Raw genomic sequence first — 21068 nt, 5'->3', positions numbered from 1 at the left:
ATTAATACAAAAAATAAAAATAAAAATGCACATCTAAAAGACAACCTGAGAGTCTTGGCCCACGTCCACTCCTGGGAAGCCTAGTAGATCCTGCGTGTTGTATAGTCCAGAACCATGCTGGCGGCGCCGAGCAGGGCAGGATCCACCAAATCCGACACCACCACGTCCACATCCTGAACGGAGGGCAAGGCTTGCTGGCGGATGACATCTTTGACAATGTGGATGTAATGACTGGCTAGGATTCCAGAGAGGATCACAAGGGAAGGATTCACAGTGTGGAGGATGTTCACAACACCAAGACCCAAAGCTTTTCCAGCTACGGGAAAACAAAATATAAGCTTCAGGAAGAGAGTCAAATTAAAAATGCCCAAGAGGAAGGTGGAAAATAGCCAGCAGCCAGGAACATTCACACTGTTTAATAAAAAGAACCAGCCCTGGCCGGTTTGGCTCAGCGGTTAGAGCGTCAGCCCGCGGACCAGAGAGACCCGGGTTCGGTTCCCGCTAAGGGCATGTACCTCTGTTGCAGTTTGTTCCCAGCTCTGGTTGGGGCTGTGTGGGTGGCAGCTACTCAATGTGTCTCTCTCACGGCGATGTTTCTCTCTCTTCCTCCTTCTCCCCCTCCCGCTTTATCTGAAGGTAAATGTAAAAATGTCCTCGGTTGAGGATAAAAAAAAAAGTACCAGAAGCAGTACTTTTAAAGCTGTTATTATTTATTCTTACTATGACAAAATAATCATGGGATACTTTGAAATGAAAAAAGTTGGGTATAGCCCTGGCCGGTTTTGCTCAGTGGTTAGAGCGTCGGCCTGCGGTCTGGAGAGACCCGGGTTCGGTTCCCGCTAAGGGCACGTACTTCGGTTGCAGTTTGTCCCCGGCCCTGGTTGGTCGTGCGGGTGGCAGCCACTCGATGTGTCCCTTTCACATCGATGTTTCCCTCTCTCTCTCTTCCTCTCTCTCCCTCCCACTCTATCTGTACAAAAAATGGAAAAATGTCCTCAGGTGAGGATAAAAAAAAAAAAAAAAAGTTGGGTATAAAATTGTATGTACTGTACTTTATGATCTCAACTATAAAAATAATAGGAATACTGGAAGGAAATGTTAATGGTTGATATCTCTGAACAGTAAAACCCAAAGTGACACTTTTCCTTACTCTCACATTTCTCTAAATTTCCTATAAAATGAAGAAGTCGTTTCTTCATAGTTGTAAAACTAAACCACCCCACCCCCCCAAAAATTTGAAAAGGTAATGCTGCCCCCTGGCTGGTTTGGCTCAGCAGTTAGAACGCCGCCCCGAGGAACAAAGGGTCATAGGTTTGATTCTGGTCCAGGGCACGGACCTGGGTTGCAGGTTCCATCCCCACCCCAGTCAAGGTCATGCGGGAGGCAACCAACCAATGTCCCTCCCTCCCTCCCTCCTACTCTATCTAAAAATCAATGGAAAAATATCCACGGACTAGGATTAACAACAACAACAACAAAAGGCAATTCCTTTTTTCTCTCCCAATAAGCAGGAAAAATACCTCTGAATAAACACTCCAGAGCGCCAATCTTGAGGGAAGTTGGGCTTCTGGGGGAGCCCAGGGTGGTCTCAGGGCCTGTCCCCTGTGGCAGAGCTTCCGGGAGCCGACACTCACCTGTTCTCAAGATGCTCTGGGCTTTCACGTTGCCAAGTTTTGCGGCTTGGATAAGATGGAGTGCACTCACAGCTTCGTCTTTTGGCACTGACATCCCTTCCACCAAGAGCAGGTCTTCTGTTTGAGCAGAGGTGAGAAGGAGAAGCAGTCATTAGTGAGCTGCGGAAGCCCTGTGAGGGGCCAAGGTTATAATCGTGCCAGTGGCAGCAAGCCCCCAAGTGGGAAGTCAGTATTTTTCACATTTGCAAAGCTCCTCATTCATGAACTTCCATATCCTATCCCCAGAGACCTCTGGCTCCCTCGCCTGCTTTTCTTCACCTAGAACATCACCCTCACTTCTCACTTCCATAGGAAGCAGAGTCCTTGAAGTGTGTTTCCCTGTGAAGTATCAGACTCCTCTGCATTCATCTCCTTTCGCAGCTGAGATGCAATGTGCCACGCCCTGTGGCAGGAGGTGCTCCTGAGGAGCAGACACAGGCGGGCTCGGCTGCCAGCTCTCCTTACGAGCGGCACAGCCCTGTCCACGTCACGTCACCTTCGCGTGTTTCTCTCCTCTGTGAGACGGGGGTAATGATATAATACCTACCCTGGCAGGATTATTTTAGGGATTAAATGACATAATTGACCACAAAGTATTTAGTTAAGTGCAGGCCAGAGTAAATGCTAAATAAATAGTAGGTATTTCTGTTGTTATCTGTAGTACTTACTTTCTGCCCCTCACTCTGCCAGTCACCAACCCGATGGCTCTGCTGCCTTCTCTGCTATTATACATGGGCTCTGATGGGTGGAAAGCCAAACTGTGCAGACTGCTGCCTAGATACCACCGGGTGGTCTCCTCTCTCCCAGAGGCCCTCACAGCTGCCTCTTCTAAGGCTTCACCAAACCTCCTCAGACCTCCTTCCCCTGCCCACCCCTGACCTGACCGAGAAATGTCCGTATTTCTGACCTCCGGTAAAGGAAATTCCCTTACTTTCCGGCCACCACTGGTAAGCAGGTCTGTATGTGCAACTTCATTCCTTCGTCCCCAATTCGGGCCCTCTGCCTAGCTTTGCACTCATCTCTTGCCCCATCTTCAGGGGCTTTTCTGTAGGGACCATCCTTTCTCTCCTGCATTCTCAACCTCTGCTTCCATCTGTCTCCTTCCCATCAGCACATGCTCACCAATTCCACTCCTTCCCCTTCCTCAGTGTCGCTGGGCTTCTGCCCCCACTATCTGACTGGACTCCTTTCAGACAGACATTTGCCCCCAAGGAGGCAGAGCATCTTTTTATACAGACAGTACACACACAAAGAACTTATCTGTGGTATTAGAGTTTCATGGGGTAAGATGATTAGGAAAAACATCTAAACAGGCTCCTTGTCAGAGGTGATGATAAAAACAAGGTTGAAAAAGAAACACATTTCAGGGCTTCAAGTGATGTCCTCATGGCCAAAGCCAGTGAACTCTCATTTTCTCTTACGCACGAGCAGCATTTGACTACTGACTACAACCTCCCTGACACGCTCCCCCTTTTTGGCTTCCAGGACTTGACCCTTTCCTGGTTTTCCTCCCACCCTAAAATGCTGTTTTGCCAGATTCCATTCTTGACTCTTGCTTCATTCGTAGTCCCTTTCAGAGGTTTAATGACCACCCCAGTGCTGATTCCCAAGTCCCTACCTGTAGCCTAGTCCTCTCTGAGCATGACCCCGGTAGCCAGCTGCCTCCTGTGCATTTCCACTGGCACCCAACCACTACCTTCCATCAAAACCTGTTCCTGATGTTACGTCCCCAACCCCAACTTGTCCAATTAGAAAACTGGAAGTCACTCTATAGAACTGTCCCATTTAAAGCCATTCTCTATTCAACTACCATTTTCTTCCCAGAAAACTAAGTTACAGTTCGGTGAAGAATCTAAAATTCAGATCTGACTGTATCTTCCCCTAAAATGTTTCAGGGGCTTCTCCATTAGCTGTTGGTTCTGGCTCACCTCTTGCTACATGATACTCTGCACTTTATGCACCAACACCCGTTTCCCAAACTTGGAGATGTTCCCCTGCTCATCCAAACTTGCCTCACTAGTGCTATTTACCCTCTGACTGCGACCTCTCAGGACAGCACCTTAAGGCTCCTCACTGTATGGAGAGGGTGGGAGGGAGCCCGGGGTCCTTACATGCATCTACATGTGTTGGCCATCATTCTCACTGCAATTGAGACACTATGTTATATTAAATGACTGGAAACCATCCTGACTTTTATAATGTCCAGAAACTTCAGCTTCAGTTCAAATAAACCTTTTAGAGCTCAAAAACTGTAATATGTTCCTCCATTTAATTCTTCATTAAAATGTGTGGTAAGTACCTACCCTGTGCTAGCGGCTGAGGAAACAAAAATGAAAGAAACCTTCCCACTCTCCTGGAGCTCAGGACCCCTGTCCATCTCCGCCACCGGAGGAAGAGGACCACTACGGCTCAGGTCCAAGGGGACTCGAGCTTCAGTATGAGAGAGCCCCACTTTTCTTCTAGAAAGGGGAAAGGTTAAAGCTCTGGCTTCAGCGTTCAGCTCTCTTTGGAATATCTACTTTGAAGTACTTTTCTACCATTTGACTATTTAATCCCTCAGGAGAAAGAAACCAACCATCATGTAGCTTTTTTGCTTCCTTCTGCAAGGCCATTCCAGAGGCATATGCTTCAATACACCCATGGCTTCCACAGGAACAATCAGGTCCATCTAGAGACACGACAAGGTGGCCAAGTTCTGCAGCACAGAAGGAGCTGCCATGGATCAATTCATGCTGATGGATGATTCCCCCACCAATTCCTACAGGGAGAGACAGCAATCATTGAGGTGGTTCTTCTGAAACAGAAAACTGATATGGCATTGCCTCATCCGTCAAGGAAAGCTTTGGGAACTGAGGTTCTATACAATGCCTACTTTCCTCGAAGCTAACGCTAAAGTACCCAAACTTCATTTGGAATCATCTTGGATGGAAATAACTTCAGCAGATCCTCTGATACCCTGTGTTGCATCCGCCTGGCTCACCATGGTTTCCATCACAGCTGTAGTGGACAGCTTCATGCAAGCTCGGCCTCCCCTTGTGATGACAGGAGACCACTTCGGGTACACACTGCCCACTGTTCTCACCAGGAGCCTAGTCAGCTGTGTAAGCACAGTGCCCAGAGGCAACCCTAAATCAGGGCAAGACACGAGCCAGCAGATCCAAGTGGATAATTCTGGATGGTATTCTGAAGTCTTTTTGGGAGGTTCTGATAGATTTCAGCCCCCACTGCTCTCAAGGCAACTTTGATCATGTATCCTCTAACGGCCCTCCTCCTGCTCTCTCCACTCCCCACTCCCTCACGCCTGCTGCTCAGGGCCACTGCCGAAATACACTGCCCACATCTAAATCCCGTCTCAGGCCCTGCTTTGGGGGCGGTCTTTCTAAGGTATCAAATACCTCCTGCTTTCTTAAACATAATATGAAATATGATTTTGCCTTTTCTTAATATCATGTCTAAAAGTCTGTGATTCGGGAATTATGAATATCAATGACTGTCTTGTTATGGAGTTGAGTTACTAAGGAGTGAAGGCATTTTGCCTTAGTGGGCTCTCCTTTTTAGTCTTCCCGCCATCTATTACTTCTGGTGGCATCTACTCCTCAAACCCCATCCCTCTCATTTGCAGCTTATTAACTGCTCTGTGCTAGGAAATGATAGCCAAGCTTGCTAAAACTGTGTCTAAAACTAAGAGAATTGTATGAGCTTAAAGGGGAGGTAGTATAATGTAGAGTTTAAGAGCACACAAGTGTTGAAGTTGGGCATTTCTAGGATCAAATGCTGGCTAGACATACTAGCTAAGGCTGTTTCTTCATTTAAAAAAACAAATTGGGCCTTGGCTGGTTTGGTTCAGCGGTTAGAGCATCAGCCCGCAGACCAAAAAGTTGTGAGTCCAATTCCGGTCAAGTGCACATACCTTGGTTGCGGTTTGTCCCCAGCCCTGGTGGGGTCATGTGGGAGGTAACTAGTCCATGTGTCTCTCTCACATCAATGTTTCTTTCTTTCTCTCTCCCCCTCCCCTTGGGCACATGCTCTCTCCCTCCCTCCCACTCTATCTGATGATAAACAGAAAAATATCCTCAGGTGAGGATTAAAAAAAAAACAAATGGGCCCAGCTGGTGTGGCTCAATGGATTGAGCATTATCCCATGGACTGAGAAGTCCAGGTTTGATTCCCGGTCAGGACACATGCTCAATCCCCAGTAGGGGGCATGCAGGAGGCAGCTGATCAATGTTTCTCTCTTACATTGGTGTTTCTATCTCTCTCTCCCTTCTATTAAAAACATATTTTAATAGATCAATAAAAACATATATATTTTTTAATCCTTACCTGAGGACACTTTTTGCATTTATCTTCAGATAGAGCGGGAGGGAGAGAGGGAGGAAGAAAGAGAGAAACATCAATGTGAGACACATTGAGTGGTTGCCACCCACACAACCCCAACCAGGGTCAGGGACAAACTGCAACCGAGGTACATGCCCTTAGCAGGAACCAAACCCGGGCCTCTCTGGTCCGCTGGCTGACGCCCTAACCACTGAGCCAAACTGGCCAGGGCAATAAGAACATATTTTTAAAAATTATAAAAAAACAGCCTCGCCAATTTGGTTCAGCGGTTAGAGTGTTGGCCCTCAGACCAAAGAGTCGCAGGTTTGATTCCAGTCATGGGTCCGTACTTCAGTTGCGGTTCAGTCCCTGACCCTGGTCAGGGTTGTGCCGGAGGCAACCGTAGATGTGTCTCTCACGTCAATGTTTCTCTTTCCCTTTCTCACTTTCCTTCTCTCCTTCCCTCCCACTCTACCTGAAGATAAATGGAAAAATATCCTCAGGTGAAGATTTTTTAAAAATTATAAACAAACTGGGACATCAGCAAAAGTGGCAGAGTAGGGAACGCCAAAAGTCCATCCCTCTCCCACTAAGGCAATAAATAAACTGACAAAGACTATCAGAATCAACTTTTTTGGAACTCTGGAAACTAACCAAATGTTTGCAACAACCAGGGGAATGTTTAATCAAGAAAAAACTGAATGTTAGTAAGAGCTTTCTGGCATTTTCTGGTCCCATCCCCCCCTCCCCCCCCGCCAACACACACACACACACACACACACTGACAGTGGCCTTGGACAGCATCCCATGTTCACAGTACAGATGGCAGTACTGGAGGAAGCTGAACTAACCTTATTCTTAAAAAATTGTGGTGGTTTCAACCAGCTCAGAGCTTGCCTTTCTTTATCTCACCTACCTCAGAACTCTCCCAGGGCTCAAGGGGCCACCCAAGGGGTGTTTGTCAAAAACATTTAAAGGCAAAATATACTTATTAGTCTTTGCTGCTTAGGGAAATGGGTAACAGTGGAGGCAAACAATATACTAACCAAAAAGTCTGGGAGGAAAAGCTGGGGAATGAGCAGCTTTGGGGAATAAGGGTTCTGAATAGCTGTGACAAGACAGTGAGATTTTAGAAGGCCACATACATGCTCTAAAGAGACCTGGGCAGACCCTCAGCTCTGCCGTGTGGCTCACCCTCACACTCTACTCAAGCAGGCTAGAGCACAGTTGTAAACTGCCTGGCTGGGTGTTAAAGGTGTGCCCCAGTACACACTCTGGTTCCCAAAGCAACTGCCTCTTACTCCTCTTACCTGTGCCTGTAATAAATGTCACAAAGTTTTCCAGGCCCTTTCCTTGGCCAAATTTCCTTTCTGCCATGGCGGCACAGTTGCCATCATTGTCTACCCACACCGGGAGATGCAAAGTGTCAGACAGGGGGGTCCTGAGGTCCACGGAGTTCCATTCTTGAATCAGTTTGGTTGAATGCAGCACAATTCCTTCTCTAGGATTTACACGGCCACCTGTGGAAATACCTGAGCTCCACCACAAACACAGGAAAATAATTCTAATTAGCAATCTTAGAAAAGTGTGCCAACATCCTGGGCTTGGAACACAAATTAATTCACCCAACATATCCTAAGACAAACATTACCAAGGACTGCAAAGAAATGACAAACAGTTTTGAGCTAAATCTGCAGTTCAGAGATATGCAGTATTTTCATTGCTTCTCCCAAAATGCTTGTTGGTGTCCTGGGAAGACCCCGTGCTTGGGGCCCACAGACAGTACCTGGAATCATCTATAGACAGTGACTTGATGTTCAGTCATGCAGTAATTTTGTACACTAAAATGAACATTTCTTGGATATGTAATTTATAACCTTACCTACTCCCAAAATTCTGCAGTTCAGTTTTACAGCTTCTGCTGCAGCTTCTACACACATCTGAAGGATTAAATTAATCCTCTCTTCATAGGTTTTAGGATTGAACTGAGTATACTTCTTAACTATTTCACCCTAAAAGAGAAAAAACACTCTCTGTCTCAATGGTCTTAGCTAAGGCCTTTTTCATGACATATTAGACACTGCCGTGGGACAGTGCTACAGATTACGATGACTGCTTCAGAAGACAGCCACTGTCTGGTCTGGGCCAGCCCTAGGATATACCCAAGTCATTTCCTGGAAGCCTTTCTGGCATATGGCTGTTGAAGCAATGACAACTCCAGAACCAACCAGATGGGACCCTCTTAAGCATAAGGTCAATGTTGGCTAATCTGAATCTTCATTAAAAAGTCATACATTAGTCCTCGCCGGTTTGGCTCAGCAGTTAGAGCGTCGGCCTGCGGTCCAGAGAGACCTGGGTTCAGTTCCTGCTAAGGGCATGTACCTGGGCTGCAGTTTGTCCCCAGTCCTGATTGGGTCGTGCGGGTGGCAGCCATTCGATGTGTCCCTTTCACGTCCTCGTTTCTTTCTCTCTCTCCCTCCCTTTCTATCTGAATGAAAAATAGAAAAATGTCCTCGGGTGAGGATTATAAAAAAGAAATAAAGGTCATATTTTACTCTTTCAGGTTGACATATTTTCCTTGCTTAAATACTACTGCAGCTAAGTAAATATCCTAAGTATTTAAGCTTTAATCATCTCCCACAACTAAAGCCAATAATGGTATGGTACCATGATGTTTAAATTACTGTGTTTTGTGATATGTTTTAACACCAATCAGGGATAGTCCCTCCTAATTATTCTTGTTTTTAATTTTTTTCTTTGTTCTTCTCACTTGGGCATTATTTTAAGTAAATTTCAGAATAATGTTGTTAAACTTTAAAAAATTTCATTGAAATGTTTACTGAAATTATGTTAAATTTATAATTCAATTTGGAAAGTGCTGACATTTCAAAAATACCTGGCACTCACATCCAGGATATTTCTCAAGCCAGTACATTTCACAGTGAAGTTTTGTAATTTTCTTTATACAGATCACATAATTGTCTGGTTTGGAGTATTCTTAGAAGTTTTTATTGTGTTGTTCTAAATAGGATCTTTTTCCATTCTTCTGGTATTAATGGATTTTTATACATTTATGAAGGTTAAAGCTGTCACTAATGATTGACATTAAACCTAAAGTTGTTATTCTCAACCTTCACTGTGCATCAGAATCACCTGGGCAGCTTTGAACAAATATTGATGCCTGGCTTCCACCCCCGAGATTCCAATTTAATTAGTCTGGAGTGGGAGCTAGGTATCTGTAGATTTTTTTAAAGGTTCCAGATAATGCTATTGTGCAGTCAGGTTGACAGTCACCTAAAGGAAAACTAATTGCCTAAAATTTCATATAGAGATATATATTTATCATAATATCTAGCCATTTTACTCAATTTTCTTACTTCTATAATGTTGTTGGTTTATTCACATTGTCTATAAATAACATTTTGTGTTTTACCCTGTCCACAATCTCCATTTTTGCTGTTTGTTCCATGCTTTATTCCCTTCATAACTTCCAGAATTATGTTAAAAAATGTAGAAAACAGCGTTCTTTTCCTCCAGAATTTCACCATGACAAAGGGTGTTGGCCACTAATATGAAATAAATCATCTTTATGTTAAGAGAATATTCTATTACTACTTTGTAAAGAGTATTAATAAAGGAGGCCTTTTGGATTCTCTTGAGAAAATCATATTCTGTTTTGCTTTTCTATATTGACCTAAATAACTTAATGTTTAAAATCTGTGCTATTTCTAATGAACTCCTGAAACTTCATTATATATATAGACAATATTTCAAACAAAGATTTTTCTGGTGAGTTTATTCTTCCTTGTGAAATCATTTTCACATGGACAATTTGGTGTTTTTATAAAGGTTCTCTCAACCTCTGTCAACACTGGTGATGGTTTGGTTAAGGGACTGAGAGTATGCTGTACCCAACTAAAATCATGTTCTAGAGGAGATTCAATTCCCCTCACATCTGCTGCAGACACCCTACCTGGGCAATAAGCAATCAGCATACTCCACAATCCAAGCTGTTAACCAAATGCAGAAGTTCAGATCTCCAGGGTGGCAAAAGCCCTCTCTGGGGCCGAAGGCATCTCCCATTGTCAACTCAAGTCTCCTAACTTGGCTTCCCTGAAATTTTACTTCTTTGAAATGTTAATGATTAGTGAACTAATGATAAACATTGTAATGGATCAAAAAAGCCAATACTGTGGGCAAACTTTCATGTATGTTTCTAGTCTTACCTTCCAATCCTTTTTAAAAATCAATTATTCATATGCGATATAAAGTTAAGACCTTGGAGTTCTTTTACCTTCATGCTGACTATTGCAACTCGGAGGTTCGTCCCACCAAGATCAACAGCCAAGGCACTCAGAGTTTCAAGAATATGGTCAATGTCTTGAGAGATATTGTCCTTCACAGGAGGAAAGCAGAATTTCTTCTGTAGTGGCTCTTGAAGATCAATTGATTTAAGAAACTTTAAAATCCTTGGAACAGCATTTCCATCTCCATATATCTTTGAACTGCAATATCCAAAGAGTCCAATTAAATGCTTTTCTCATTCATGCTAAATGATATTGAGGACATGGTATTATGGAATCTCAGACTTGAGGTAATAAACAGTTTTTCCTTTTAAAATAACAACACCTGTAATGGTCGATGTGGCTCAGTGGTTGAGCATCAACCCATGCACCAAGAGGTCCCCAGTTTGATTCCTGGTCAGGACACATGCCAGGTTGTAGGCCCGATCCCCAGTGGGGGGCATGCAGGAGGCAGCCAATCAATGTTCTCTCATTGATGTTTCTACCTCTCTCTCCCTCTCATTTCCTCTCTCTGTAAAAAAATCAATAAAGGAAAAAAATTACAACATCTGGATCTCTTTAGCAATACAGTTAAGTAAGCAGCTTCGTGTCACCAATGCAATGTCAAATTCCACTGTTGACTGAAATACAACTATTACCAGCCTGAGATACCATTAAAAAATGCCTATATTATCAAAGAAAAGTTATCTTTGTAAAGCCAATTTTAGAATATAACATAGTTTGAGACAATTTTTTTGTTTGTTTTTTTAGTTTTTATCTTTATATTCGTGAGGGGGGTTATTTTCAGAAACAAACATTCAAATACAGGAAAATTTCATTAATTTGAAATAGAAAGGAGAGTACTCTAAGTTAAAATGCTGAACTAGACTTTTTTTTACTTGTGCCTTTAGGGTGAACTAGACTATTTTTAAAGAAAATCAGTTATATTACTTTCTGATATAATACTTATGGAAATTCAAAGTAGGCTACAGAAATATTTCCTAGCTATGTTAGTTAACTGAGACAAATAAAAAATTATTCTCCATCAGAACCCTTGGCACAGTAATAGGGGGCATATTAGCAAGCCCTGTCTCACCACCAGCTGGGGACCCTGGGAATGGATAGTGAGAGCTCTGTTAGGATGATTAAAAGTGATCACAGCTTGGAAATGATGCCCAAGGCAGCTCCTCATTTAAATCGCTTTAGAAAAGAGGGCATATACTCACCAAGGGTACTGTTTACCAAACTGAAGGTGCAGTGCTTGCAATATTTTGTCTTGGGTATCAGCATCCCGGACATGAAGGACATTCTCCCCTAGGTAAAGCCAGTGACACAGTACAATGATTCAGAAGTAGCAATATCCAAAGAATAAAGAAATTAGCAGTGTGTTAACCTCATAATCATCCCCGAAACCCAGAGGACTCCAAATGGATTTTCTTCTTTTAGAGAGACATCAACTTTTCTACTGTATACCTTTCAAAGCACGCTCAGCAAGATTCCATATATCAAACACTTAAGGGCACTAGAGTCCTTCATTCCCAAAGAAAATAAATCAAGTTTTTGTATGTTTATTGAAATAGATAAGGTGGATTAATCTAGATTCCACTTGCCACTCATCTAGTCATCTAGCATGTCCACTCTCAGTCTGCCCTGCCTCCTGTCTACTTAGCCAGTTGTCCAATCAAGCTGGTCAGGCCAGGGTGGTCAGTTCGCCATCAGCTGTTCAGGCAGTCACCTTCTCTCCATGCAGTTTCTGACCAATATGAAGGAGTAGATACAGTGAAAATGCCATGTTTTTCAATAGATTTTGCTAAGATGAGAAGAGCCAGAAGGGTGGTGGCTGGAGAGAGGTATGGGGTCAAGGAAGGGACTATTTTTTATTTATTTATTTTTATTAATTCTCACTCAAGGATATTTTTTCCATTGATTTTTATAGAGAGTGGAAGGGAGGGAGGAGGCAGGGGAGAGAGAGAAACATCGATGTGAGAAAGATACATCAACTGGTTGCCACCTGTATGCGTCCCAACTGGAGCTGAGGATCGAAACTGCAACCCAGGTACATGCCCTTGACTGGAAATGGAACCTGCAACCCTCAGCGCACACACCAGCACTCTATAACACTGAACCAAACTGGCCAAGGCCAGGAAGGGGTTATTTTTAACTTTTTCTTTTATCCTCACCTTGAGGATATTTTTCCATCTATCTTTAGACAGGTTAGGAGGGAGAGAGAGAAAGAGAGAAACACTGATGTGAGAGAGATACATCGACTGGTTGTCTCCTACGTGACCCGTGCCAGGGCCGGGAACAAAACAAACTGCAACGGAGGTATGTGCCCTTGGCCAGAATCAAACCCAGGTCTCACTGGTCCACGGGCCAACGCTCTAACCACTGAGCAAAACCAGCCAGGGCAGGAAGGGGTTATTTTTATTGTTTTGTGTTTAAGCTATGAGAGGCCCAGACATGTTTAAATGATACATGGAAGCTAAAGATACATGGGAGAGAAAGGGTAACTGATAAGTCCTAAGAAGGCAGAAGGGGTGATTTAGAACACAGAAGGCTAACAGTGGACAGGCAAAAGAAGCCTCATATGTAAAGAAGGTAAGAAGGAAAGGATGGATAGGCATGTGTTTATAAAAGGTGGTGGCAGAAAGTACAGAGACTGCTTTTGACAGAAGACCACATTGCTCAATCCAGTGTTAAATTCTCTGTTCACACCTTATTTGAACTCTCTGCAGCATTCAATACCATCTTCTGGAAACACTTTCTTTTCTGGGCTTTAATGATACCACGCTCCTGGTTTCCTCTGAACTCAGTGACAGCTCTTTTTCAGTCTTCCTTGATGGGCCTTCCCTTCCTCACCAGAACTCTAAATGCGGAAGAGCTTCAGAGGTTGGCCCTGGGCTCCATTCTCCTCCCTATATTTATATGTTCTCCCTGGGTAATCTCATTTAGTCCCTTGATTTTAAATACCATCTCAAGCAGAGTGTGCCATTATCCTCAATATTCTTCCCATGCACTAGTACCAGAATTTTTTCTGGGCATCTGATCATCCAGCTAGAGTATATTCTTCAGCTTCCTTTGCAGCTAGATGTGGCCATGTGACTACATTCTGATAGGATGTATGAAGAAATATTTGCATCTTCCAGGTTGTATTTTTAAAGGGAAGGACATCTTCCCTTTGCTCCCTTTCCAATGGCTAAAATGTGGATTCAACACCAAGATAGATGGAGGCTAAGTCTCGCGTTAACAGTAAGAAACAAAAAAAATCTAACATAAGGTACTGTTATTTTGGGTGTCTCTGTTGCAGCAGCTGAACTGATATCCTAACTGAATACCATCCTGCATGCCAATCATTCTCAAATTCATCTTTAACACTAACTCTCCCTGGAACTAACTGCTTATGGTCCACCTCCACTTTGATATCTAAAAGCTTCTCAAACTTAACATGGCCATTAGAGAACTCTTAAATCCATCCCTCCCAAATCTGCTTCTCCCTCCGTGTCCCCCATATCAGAAAGACTACCCCAATCCAAAAATCTAAGCGTTATCATCGATTCCTTTCTTTCTTTCACTGCTCATATCCAAGCATCGGCAAGCACTACAACAAACCCCAAATCTAGCATTTCTCCATCTTTAATACCACATAGATGAAGCCACTATCATTTCTCATATGGACTGAAAATCTCTTAACTCTTCTCCCCACTTCTGCTCCTGCCCCGCCCACCACATTCCACTCTAATATAGCAGCCAGATGATCTTTCCAAAATGCAAGAAATATTGTGTCACTTCTCTCTTAAATGGCTTCCCATTATACTTGGAAAAAAAATCCAAATTATTTACCTTGGCTTAGGTCTGCCTCTTTCTGTAACATCATCTTGTAGCCACTCTTCTTCTTGCCCGTTACAGCTACTCTGACACTTCCGTTTCTCAGATACATTAAGCTTATTCCTGTCTTAGGGTCTCCATAGTGGCTTTTTCTTCTGCTTCTCCCTGATCCTCACATAGCTAATTCCTTGTCATTCATATCTCAGCTTAAGTGTTATTTTCTAAAAGAAGCCTTCCCTTATCCCATCGAATGTAGCCCACACATTACCTGTTGTTATAATCTGGACAGCACACAGCCGGATTTATTGTTTGTTTGTTTTTGTCTATCATCTACCCCTCCTCCCACTAGAATGGAAGTTACATGAGAGCTCAACCCTTTTCAGACTAGTTTACTGCTGAATCCCAGTGCTTAGTACATAGTAGGGGCTTATTAAATATTATCTTAATGAATGAATTAATAAAGTTGAAAGAATTTTCATCTGATGACTTCCATTTTCTCTGTGAAGTAGGGAGCAAAACAATACTTTGGGAATGAAAGGGAAGAAGGTTTAAAGACAAGACGAAGTTAGGGTGGCAATTTGAAGAACAGGAGAAACAGCTGGAAGTAATGTCCTTGATTCTAGTCAAGTTCTTTTTCTATGAACTACATACATTTTCCCATTAGCTAAAAAAATGTATTTGCATGTAGACAGTATTAGAACTCAGACTAATGTTAATAATAGATAAGCTCAGTTAGTAAATTCATTAATAATAATCCTGCTTACACTTTAATTAAGGAGGCATCTTACTTAGAATTGCCATGCTCTAAAGTGCTGACTAAAGGGACTCTACTAAGCCTAGAAAATGAAAGACTAGCATTCATATATTGATAACACATTCAACTACATGCTCTTTTAAAAAAAAATTTTTTTTTCTTTATTGATTTTAGAGAGAGAGGAAGGGAGAGAGAGATAGAAACATCATTGAGAGAGAACATCAATTGGCCACCTTCTGCATGTCCCCCACTGGGGATTGGGCCCACAACCTGGGTATGTGCCCTGACCAGGAATTGAACTGGTGACCTCTTGGTACATGGGTCGATGCTCAACCACTAAGCCACACCAGCCTGGCCAACTACATTCTCTCTTAAACACAGCAATCAAAGACCACAATTAACTAAGAAACTCTTAGCTCTAACTGATATTACAAAGACGATAAAAATGTAAGTGCCCTAAAAATATTTGGTAATCACTGTGTGTTATTTATAGGCTACAACTGGTTAATAACTTCATTCATTCACTTATTGATAACAATATTGTCATCACTGACACATGCATACCTTGTAAATAATTCATACATATGTATTAAGCATAGTAAGTTGAAATACAAGCAAAAGTAGATACCTGTTTCTCTTCCAATCTGACGTGTTCCTAGGTTGATCACAGGTGTTCCAAAAGCTCCAACCTCTCGTACCCCACAACTGCTGTTCCCAATCATACAACCAGCGTGGGCAACCAACTGTATAAACTGGTCAAATGGGACATGTTTAACTGCACGAAAATTAGGATGATGCTCAATGCCCTTCTTCCGCATCACTCGAACCATCTCTTTGCTCCCTGTGAAAATGAAAAGAACCAATTGTTACATGGTTTGAGATAAACAATTTTCATTGGCAAGTATAGCCCCACTTAAAGAAATCTCCCCATAAAGACTCATAACAGTTATTAGGAAATAGTCATTTTAATTGTTGATCTTTTCATGAGTGATGACTATCTAAACTAGTTGTCCAGTCAGCTCTCTGCTTCCACTCATCTAGAAAATTTAAACAGCAGCAGTTGGGAGTTCCTAAATGGAAAGGTCTCAGACTCCACACACCAAGCTGACAACAGCTCAGTGGGACAGCACTCCCACTCACGTGGACTAAGCTCCAAGAAAGTACAGATATTCTGATACTGTAGATGTTATCTTATTTTAAACGCATGTCTTAAAAAATGTTACAGATATATGAGGAGAGGCAACATTTAATGCCTCTCTGCTTGCCTCTCTACTCCCCCTTCCTAACTACCAGGGGAGGCAGAGTTGCTAATCTGTTTGGTTAGAAGGCAGGAGAGAAACCACACTGCATTCACCAGTGGGCAGTAGCCATTGATTCAACAGAAGCTGGGAATGCAGTGTTCTCTCTCATTTTAACTTTCTCTATGTAGTGAATAGACTCAGGGTCTAACTCTTTAGTGCAGGCCCAGCCACACCTATAGTTATTGCAGAACATCAGAAGGTGCTACTATTCCAAGATTCAGATTTGGGCTCAGCTGAAGGCCAGTCTTTGGCCTTCAGCCTAAGTCACAGGTACTAATCATGCTTTCCAGAAAGTTCTACATTGGGGAACTGGGCACTAAGCAGATAATGAGAAAGTAATGCCTTGATTCTTATTTCCCTATTGTTCCTTGTGTATATTTTATCAAAAACTCTGTGAGAAAGAGAGGTGAATGGCAGGCATTATTTAGGCATTCCTAGGACCCTTTACTTTCAGAGGGAAAAATATACATACATATATATAATATATATATATATATATATATATCTCCTCACCCAAGGACATTTTTACATTTATCTTCAGATAGAGTGGGAGGGAGAGAAGGGGGAAGAGAGACAGTGAGAGAAACATCAATGTGAGAGAGACACATCAACTGGCTGCCACCTAAATGACCCCAACCAAGGTCAGTGCCAAACTGCAACCGAGGTACGTGCCCTTAGCGGGAACCGAACCTGGGACTCCTGGTCTGCAGGCCAATGCTCTAACTGCTGAGCCAAACCGCCAGGGCAATATTTCTAATTTAAAGTATATATAATCAGGAAAGTATATTACAAATAAAATATCATTGACAATGATTAATACTGAACAAGTGAGATATATATAATTATATTACAAGTATTTATACAAAAGTTTAAAGGATTATAAAAGAAGAAATATTAAGGTTTTTGAAATATTAATAAATTGCCTGGAAAAAATCTGGGTTGTGGGTTTTTTCAATTAAAACCTCTACTTTGGCCCTGACCAGTATGGCTCAGCAGTAAGAGCGTCGCCCACGGACCAAAGAGTCCCAGGTTCAATTCCAGCCCAGGGCACATACCTCAGTTGCGGTTCGTCCTCGGCCCCAAATGGGTCATGCTGGTGGCAACCAATCAATGTGTCTCTCTCACATCGATGTTTTGCTCTCTCTCTCTCAATCTTCCTCCCTCTCTCCCTCCAGCTCTATCTGAAGATTAATGTAAAAGTATCCTCGGGTGAGGATAAAAAAAACCAAAAAACTCTACTTTGTTTCCCCTAACAGTAAAGATTATTAGAGACACTAAGATAAGAATTCTTTCAGAGAAAGATGGTGACAGCTTGACATTGCAGAAAGGGGTCCTGCCTCCTTTACCGTAAAATGCCTTAAGGACTCAGCAATGAGATAATAACCAGTATTTGAAAATTCCTGAGTGTCAGGCCCTGCTCTGTCATTTCTCATTTATATCTCACATCCCCATGAACATGGTTAAAGTCTCACTAGTACCAAAACCTACAGTACCATCCAATGGTCAGTGATCAACCAGGTCAGGCTTGAGGATCAACTGGGGACTCTAGATCTAAATCGTTTAAGCTCAAGATTACTCTAAGATACAGTTAATATAAAGAAGAGAACAAGAAAGAATAATAATGGCTATTTTACTGTGGTCAGTGGGATCATTGCTTTCCTAAAGACATTCTTTCAACTTCTAGGATTTGTCTCTTGTCTACTGCATTTTCTCACTGGTGCAAACTGGAGGGAAGAGATTTAACATAAAACTACAGTGAAGATTAGAGAGATCTTTTCTTTTTTAATATTTATTTCTTACCTATTAAGTTTCTACTAGATTTGACAAAAACATCACAATCTCTTCAATCTACTGTAAAATTGGTGATCCTTTGAAAACCGGAACACATTTCAGAAGAGAACAGCCTTCAATATAAAATGAGCAAGACAGGAAGGGCAGTCAAAAGAAGACATAATAGAAACATACAACTGGAAAGGCGGGTGGCATACTTTCATTTTCAAGTCCAATTACCTGCATCAATGTTTGGAAACAGAACTAGGGTCCGCTTGTTAAATGAGATAAGTGCGTCCAGTGTTAACTCAAACATTTTAATAGAATGCTTAATGTCAGTGGTCACAGGGTGCTGTAGAGCAACAATGTAATCTTTAGGTTTTACATCATCACCTGTTTAAAGAAAATCAAACCACAATACTTCATTAGATAAGAATCTGACAGGAGGAAGAAGCAAATTCCAAAAGGCAGACCCCAAAGTCTGTGCTTTTAAAAATGCTAAGAAAAAAACAAAAGTTTGTTTCATTTTAAGCAGGCCATCCAAATTAGGTTTAAATGATAATAACTTATAACAAGTCCAAGGAATCAGCAAACTTAACATTTTACAAAGGTGCTTGCTACTGCAAACGAAATATGTAACTTTATTTTTTTTTGGCTTTATTATTATTATTATTACTATGTAAATACTTAGAATTTGTTCATACTTTGTTAGATACTGAATTTACCATTCTTTTTATAAAAATAGTTTTATTTTTTAAATATTTATTTATTTTTGTTACAGATGTTTCTCCTTTTCCCCCCATTGACACCCTCCTCCCAATCCCACTCTCCCATCCCCCAGTATTATTGTCAATGTCCTTGTTTACGCATACATGCATATAAGTTCTGTGGTTTATCTCTTCCCTCCCCCCATCCACCTCTTCTGAGGTTTGTCAGTCTGCACTCCATTTCCATGTCTCTGGGTCTATTTTGTTCCTCAGCTTGTTTTGTTCATTATATTCCACAAATAAGTGAGATCATGTGATATGTCTTTCTCCGATTGGCTTGTTTTGCTTGGAATAATACTCTCCAGGTCCTTCCAAACCATCTCAAAGGATAAGAGATCTTTCTTACAGCTGCAAAGTATTCCATTGTGTTATGTACCACAGCTTTTTTGTACACTCCTCTATTGATGGCCAATTGGGCTGTTTCCAAATCTTAGCGATTGTAAATAGTGCTGCTATGAACACTGGGGTACATATATTCTTTCTGACTGATGTTCCAGGCTTCTTAGGGTATATTCCTAGAAGTGGGATCACTGGGTCAAATGGCAGTTCAATTTCTAATTTTTTGAGATAACACCATACAGTTTTCCACAGTGGCTGCAGCAGTCTGCATTCCCACCAGCAGTGTTCTAGAGTCCCCTTTTCTCCACACCTCGCCAGCACTAGTTTAATGATTTGTTGATGGCAGCCATTCTGGCAGGTGTGAGGTGATACCTCAGAGTTGTTCTAACTGACATCTCTCTGATGATTAGTGATGTTGAGCATTTTTTTCATATGTCTCTTGGCCATTTGCATGTCCTGTTTGGAGAGGTGTCTATTTAGGTCCTCTGCCTACCTTTTTTTAATTCCTCACCTGAGAATATTTTTCTACTTATTATCAGATAGAGTGGGAGGGAGGGAGAGAGACAGAGAGAAACATCAGTGTGATAGAGCCACATTGACTGGTTGCCTCCCACACGAACCTGACCAGGGCCGGGGACAAACCACAACCTAGGTATGTGCCCTTGACTGGAATCGAACCCGCGACTCATTGGACTGCAGGCCAATGCTGTAACTGCTAAGCCAAACCGGCCAGGGTCTCTGCCCATTTTTTAATTGGGTTCTTTGTCTTCCTTTTGTTGAGTTGTATGAGTACTCTATATATTTTGGAAATTAGCCCCTTATCTGATGTATCATTGGCAATTATGCTCTCCCATATAGTGGGTTCCCTTTCCATTTTTTTTGTTGTTTTTTTTTTATCCTCACCCGAGGATATTTTTCCATTTTTTGTACAGATAGAGTGGGAGGGAGAGAGAGGAAGGGAGAGAGAGAGAGAAACATCAACATGAAGGGACACATCGAGTGGCTGCCACCCGCACGACCAACCAGGGCCGGGGACAAACCGCAACCGAAGTACGTGCCCTTAGCGGGAACCGAACCCGGGTCTCTCCGGACCGCAGGCCGACACTCTAACCGCTGAGCCAAACTGGCCAGGGCTCCCTTTCCATTTTGATGCTTGTTTCTTTTGCTGTGCAGAAGGTTTTTATTTTGATGTAGTCCCATGTGTTCATTTTTTTCCTTTATTTCTCTTGCCTTAGGCATTGTATTAGTGAAAATTCTGCTGCATGAGATGTCTGTAATATTGTTGCCTACATTTTCTTCTAGGATTTTTATGGATTCATGAGTCACATTTAAGTCTTTTGTAAAATATGTAACTTTATTAAATAGAAGACATTAGAATCCAAAATATTTCAAAATGTGAATCTTCCCAGTTTCTAACTAGTGTTTCTAATGAATTATCAGCAATATCAATGAATAATAAATAATTTGTTGCAAATCAGGGCATTTAGAGATTGAATGAGCATTTAATATATTTCATAGAAGCTTCCCCATACTATTACCCACCAGATTCGACAAATGGCAGGTATTTCTAACTCTGTTCAAAGGAATAGAACGGCTTCGCTTATCCCCATGCTGGGACCCCAAGGACAGTTCCTCAGCAAAGATCTGAAGTGTAAATGGTTCAGATGGAGAGTGCTATGCCAAAGAACACAGAACATTTACTAGATGACTCCACTCATTTTTAATGAGAATATATTTTTCAATACACTGTAAGTTTATCAATTTTTCAATATACTGTAAGTTTATCATTAATCTCCAAATTCAAACGGTAGCAGTTATTTTTATTATTTAATGGTAACAGAATTTTTACTAAGACTCTTCAGCACTGGCCAGTTTTGCTCAGTGGTTAGAGTGTCGGCCCGTGGACCGAAGAGTTGCGGGTTTGATTCCGGTCAAGGGCACGTACCTCGGTTGTGGTTCAGTCCCTGGCCCTGGTCGGGGTCATGTAAGAGGCAGCCAATTGATGTGTCTCTCTCATGTCGATGTTTCTCTTTCTATCT

General features: G+C 42.1%; 1 protein-coding gene across 3 annotated transcripts in view; it reads right to left on the bottom strand.

Moving 5' to 3' along the window:
- Window positions 1-21068, bottom strand: part of GNE (glucosamine (UDP-N-acetyl)-2-epimerase/N-acetylmannosamine kinase) — a 50995-nt gene continuing 29927 nt past the window's right edge. For 2 of the 3 annotated variants that reach the window (XM_036261330.1, XM_036261329.1), the window contains exons 4-12: window positions 18164-18316; window positions 15481-15693; window positions 11500-11587; window positions 10285-10495; window positions 7873-8002; window positions 7301-7522; window positions 4249-4431; window positions 1635-1751; window positions 57-316 (exon numbers count right to left, since the gene is read on the bottom strand). In XM_036261330.1, coding sequence (XP_036117223.1) covers window positions 81-316; window positions 1635-1751; window positions 4249-4431; window positions 7301-7522; window positions 7873-8002; window positions 10285-10495; window positions 11500-11587; window positions 15481-15693; window positions 18164-18316 — 1553 coding nt within the window. In that variant the 3' untranslated portion in view covers window positions 57-80. Of the gene's footprint in view, window positions 317-1634; window positions 1752-4248; window positions 4432-7300; window positions 7523-7872; window positions 8003-10284; window positions 10496-11499; window positions 11588-15480; window positions 15694-18163; window positions 18317-21068 lie in introns of all 3 variants that reach the window. The other variant, XM_036261328.1, reaches the window with a different exon arrangement.

Source organism: Molossus molossus, unplaced genomic scaffold (genome assembly GCF_014108415.1).
Source record: "Molossus molossus isolate mMolMol1 unplaced genomic scaffold, mMolMol1.p scaffold_m16_p_14, whole genome shotgun sequence".
Taxonomy (NCBI): domain Eukaryota; kingdom Metazoa; phylum Chordata; class Mammalia; order Chiroptera; family Molossidae; genus Molossus; species Molossus molossus.
Note: the sequence above shows the minus strand (reverse complement) of the source record. Positions and strands in the feature narration are given on the sequence as shown.